The sequence below is a fragment of the Haemaphysalis longicornis genome, unplaced genomic scaffold (genome assembly GCF_048455015.1).
Source record: "Haemaphysalis longicornis isolate Haplotype H1 unplaced genomic scaffold, Haemaphysalis longicornis Haplotype H1 scaffold_3, whole genome shotgun sequence".
Lineage (NCBI taxonomy): Eukaryota > Metazoa > Arthropoda > Arachnida > Ixodida > Ixodidae > Haemaphysalis > Haemaphysalis longicornis.
Window position 1 is genome coordinate 10361152 of NW_027526335.1, and position 4309 is coordinate 10365460.

General features: G+C 46.1%; 1 protein-coding gene across 2 annotated transcripts; it reads left to right on the forward strand.

Annotated features, from left to right (window-relative positions):
- Positions 1-292: 292 nt before the first annotated feature.
- Positions 293-2914, forward strand: LOC144173173 (small ribosomal subunit protein eS10-like). 2 transcript variants are annotated; one of them, XM_077701682.1, is made up of 6 exons: positions 293-520; positions 633-690; positions 1833-2103; positions 2517-2573; positions 2674-2726; positions 2826-2914. In XM_077701682.1, the coding sequence occupies exons 2-6, from the start codon at positions 640-642 to the stop codon at positions 2859-2861; spliced, it is 468 nt and encodes a 155-aa protein (XP_077557808.1). In that variant the 5' UTR covers positions 293-520; positions 633-639; the 3' UTR covers positions 2862-2914. The 2 variants fall into 2 exon arrangements, with proteins under 2 accessions (XP_077557808.1, XP_077557809.1); XM_077701683.1 differs by having other exon boundaries at positions 295-370.
- Positions 2915-4309: the final 1395 nt, after the last annotated feature.

The following is a 4309-nucleotide window of genomic DNA, read 5'->3' on the forward strand; positions in this document are numbered from 1 at the left end:
ACACAATCCAATACCAGCGCCAGCGCAAACGCTCAAGGCAACGTTACGACCAATTGAACCCCCCGATGCGTCGCATCACATCACGGTTCTCTCGCGGGAAGATGAGCGTAATTTTAGCCCATAGTTACTCTTAAAATTGTTTCGTTTTGCCTGTCTTTTGAAAATTATTAAATGTGCCTTTCAGCCGTTCAGTCTGGCTTCTCGGCTGATTCTCTACTCGTGTATGTGCAATTAGGATAGACAAAAGAGAAATGACAGAAATCCGAAACTAGAAATCTATTGTACTGGCAACATACGCACGCTGTCGTCATTCTCCTGCCGGTTCCGTTTGCTGGTCATTGCGTTTGGCGCGAGATCTTACGTTTTAGTGGTGAGAAATCAATCCAAATAATCAAGGTCGTTAACGAAAATTGCCGCGTGGAGAACAGCAAATAAGCTTTAGGGCTTATTCTAGTATTTGCGTATTTAGTGGTATTCATTTTCCTGTTGTATTCCCGACATCGATTTTTCCTCCACGAAGGTATGAACGGTTAGGCTTAAGTATGGGCCAGCGTGCGTCGCTTTGTGTCCGCGACAGTTTGCGGGCGCCAGATAGGCTTTGTTTGATAGAATTACCTTCGTTCTGTTCCCAGGCTCAAAATGCTGATGCCGAAGAAGAATCGGGTTGCCATCTACGAATACCTCTTCAAGGTGAGATCTGAAATTTGAAGGTCACTGGTGTTGACTGAGCCGACTGCGATTAGCTTTTTGCCTGCTTCTTTATCGTAAGGTTGCGCCTGGCAAGAGTGGCTAGGAAGTTTCATCTTCGCTGTAAATGCCTAAAAATATCACCTGCTAGCGGCAAGGAGGCAGACAACGAGCAACAAACGTGCCGTGTTGTGGCTCGGAAAAAAGTGTTGCGGCATTGTAGCGTAATGTCCTTTTTTAAAGTGCCGAGGCCCCTGACGCGGGTATTTATTCCGCACTAATTCGTGAGTTAGACGTAGTTAGACGTTAATCTCTTTGGCAGTGTTCTTTCCTCCGCAAAGCAGTACACCGACGGTGCCGCTTTCCCGCACTGTGGACTCGATGAAAAGTTTGACAATCGGCGCTAAAACCTTTAACGCCGCAAGACCCCTAACGACCGGCCGAATGGCACCCCGAACGTTGCATTTGCCACCGCATACCGCCGACTGTAATTCGTTTTTTGTTTTTGTTTTTTGCAGTTAATTCGTCATGTACGAGCATTGCCTAGTCGATCCCGAACTACAAGGCCGCGGCTTGTTTTTCCCACCCTCAGGGGAGGTGTATCATGCATTGCTCATTATAGATAAGCTTGCACGTACGTCATAGCTGCCGTGTTGGTGCACGGCGGAAGGCTGTGAACTTATCTGCCGCTCTTATCTCGAGCAACGCCGAAAAGGCCGAGAGCGACGATGCACCAAAAAGGGTGGTGGTGGTGTCATGTACAAGCCATGTTTACATTTTGCGCGCTATCGTAATGCCCCATGTTTATTTCTGGTCTCTTTTATGCGTTGCACGATCTGTCAGCTTCAACTACCAGAAAAAAAAGGCACTGTTTTTTTTTTTTTAAATTCCATCTCCTTCCTACAGTAATGCTGCAAATTGCTGTGGTGTGTGGCAGATAAATACACTTAGCTGTTTAGTGAACTGACAGTAGGTTCATTCTCACTGCGTGATCCGATTGCACAGGGTTACTCGTGCAGACTTGGTTTTGGTCCGCTTTTATGGTTTCGTAAAAAAAAAACCACAGCGAAAAATGTTGCTGGTGCCGTAGGGCTCTGGCAGTTTCTGAGTGCTTCACGCATCTGCTGTGGCCCCGTTTTGTGCAGGAGGGTGTCATGGTGGCCAAGAAGGACTTCCACGCAGCCAAGCACCCCGAGCTGGATACGATCCCCAACTTGCAGGTGATCAAGGCCCTGCAGTCTCTCAAGTCACGCGGCTATGTCAAGGAGCAGTTTGCCTGGCGCCACTACTACTGGTACCTGACAAACGAGGGCATCCAGTACCTGCGCGACTACCTGCACCTGCCGCCGGAGATTGTGCCCACCACGCTCAAGAAGCAGCCTCGCCAGGAAACCATCAGCCGCCGCCTGCCCAGGCGTGAGTGACCACCATGCATGTGGCTTCTGCAAACTAGTGGATACATAGTGCCGCGTGATAAACTAGTGGGTACATCTGTGCTAACAACAGTTCCAGAACTGTTAGAACTAGTGCAAACTCATGGTAAACCCAGGGCGCCTGTGGCTTCAAAACGTATGAACAGCTTGTTCATTCATGCTGTGACAGGCGCATTTCACTAAAGAAAAGAAAACCTAAAATGCAGAGATGCCTACAAACTGAAACTTGCCTTCAGGGCATTCACATGTTGGTAGAAACCAAATGGCCACAGCTATCCTTTTATACACTCCATCTAAATCCACCAGATGAGGCACATTGGCCGGAGTCTCATAGGGTGCAGTTTGAGTTTGTCCTGTAAGCGGTGTAATTCACGGAGCACTGTGTTGCTGTTTCAGTGCCGCAAGACATGCCATGCAGGCCCCCGGATGACCGCGACTACAGGAGGATGACGGGTATGCAAGCATATAGACGTGCCATGCACTCACTGTAATGTTTGAGCCGCGTTTGGGTAAGGTTTTTCAACTGAGCATGATGTCTCTTGTGTGTGCTCAGGCTACGACAAAAAGAGTGATGTGGGACCTGGTGCCGACAGCAACTTTGACTTCGTAAGCATGCCTAACTTTGTGCCTCTTGTGCACCTACCAGTGTGCGGAACCACACTCCTTATTGTCCCTGCACTTAAAACGCTGCTGCCTTTGTTGCAGAGAGGTGGCTTTGGACGCGGACGTGCCTACCCGTAGTTGTGGAAAGTGGATGCCTTTTCTACCAGGTCGTCAATAAAACCCTGTTCAGAGCTGTGGCACACTTATTTATGAACTTATTTACAGATTTTCTGTTCTACTGCACCAGTGTTAACTACGAACTGCAGTGTACAGTATACCTTGTTCCAAAAAAAAAAAAAAAGATCTCGTACATGGCAAGTCATTACTATCTTCTCGCATTGAAAGTGGCATGAAGAGTAGGGTCATGGCAGGCCATTTTTGCGACACTGACCCTCTTGAGCAGTGTCCGTTTCCTGACAAGGCTCAGTGATGTGCCGACGACCGAAATGAGAGAGCAGCAGCATGATGCCTCTACTTGAGTGACAACTGCATGCGTCGCTGGGGAGTGTAGAAGATGCACGCTGGTGATGCCATGCATGCACAACTACTTTCAGCAGTGCTCCGGTAATGCTAAACCATGTTAACCCTTTCAAATGCCGCTCACTATTTCTGCCAACAAAATTTGTTTTTGTCTCTATGCTCTATATCACCAAAAAAGATCCAATCTTAGTTTTTTTAGTCGTACAGAACTGTGTACATAGAAAAAAAGGCACTGTTGCTGTCTGTAACCGGGGCTCGGACTTTGTCAAGTGAATTAATTTCACTTTTTTCCGAGCCCCCCGCTTGTCGGAAATAAAGTTTTATCTTATCTTATCTATCTTATCTAGTTATAGTTTCAACAGAGGTCGGGAGCGTTAAGTAGTGCTTAATATTTCTACATACGTATATATTTTGTGTTATGCATTGTTCAGTTTTGATATTCTTTGTAAAAAACTGCAGGACTGTACACAGTTGTGTACTTAGCATCTGAAAGGTTTATAAAACCCCAGCTTTGCTTTGTGTGCTCCACATCATTTAAGTAGGCCAGGAAGATGTGCAACTTCACTTTATTTGAGGAATGGAGCAGTTCACCTTGCCACAGTTTTGATCAGCAAGGAATTAAGCTTCTAGTGCACAGGAATTTGTACTCGATGTAAACTGAATTAATGCTATTTGGAAAGGGAGGTACAATTGCATTGTAGATTGTGTGCAGTTAATAAGCCATTGAAATGGACATAATTTGACTTTACCATTCCCTATTAAAGCCTTGTGACATGAGGCAGCTCTGACACACTAACAATTGGTAGGCAAACCACACGTTAACTAGCCCATTCCAGCAAAAAAAGCCAACAAAACCTGGAGTGGTTTTTTTCTACATTCTTCAGACAACGATCCTTCAGCTCCATTATCCACATTTAATTTGATTTTTTTTTCTAAAATGTGTGCATGTACGCTCAGAATTTGAATCTCCACCTTTCGAAATCTAGCAATTAGTGGGTAGTGGTCTTCATGGAGGATGCCCACATCGTGCATCATCTGGAGCGGTATTCTCGCGTTTTGTCCCTTTTGCGTCCTTTTCAAAAGTGTCCCTTTTGGTGAACCCTGAC

Coding starts and splice junctions, on each gene's coding strand:
- LOC144173173 (XM_077701682.1), top strand. CDS start 640: ATGCTGATGCCGAAGAAGAATCGGGTTGCCATCTACGAATACCTCTTC. Junction 2,104..2,516: donor CAGCCGCCGCCTGCCCAGGC/GTGAGTGACCAC, acceptor TTGCTGTTTCAG/TGCCGCAAGACATGCCATGC. Junction 2,727..2,825: donor CCGACAGCAACTTTGACTTC/GTAAGCATGCCT, acceptor CCTTTGTTGCAG/AGAGGTGGCTTTGGACGCGG.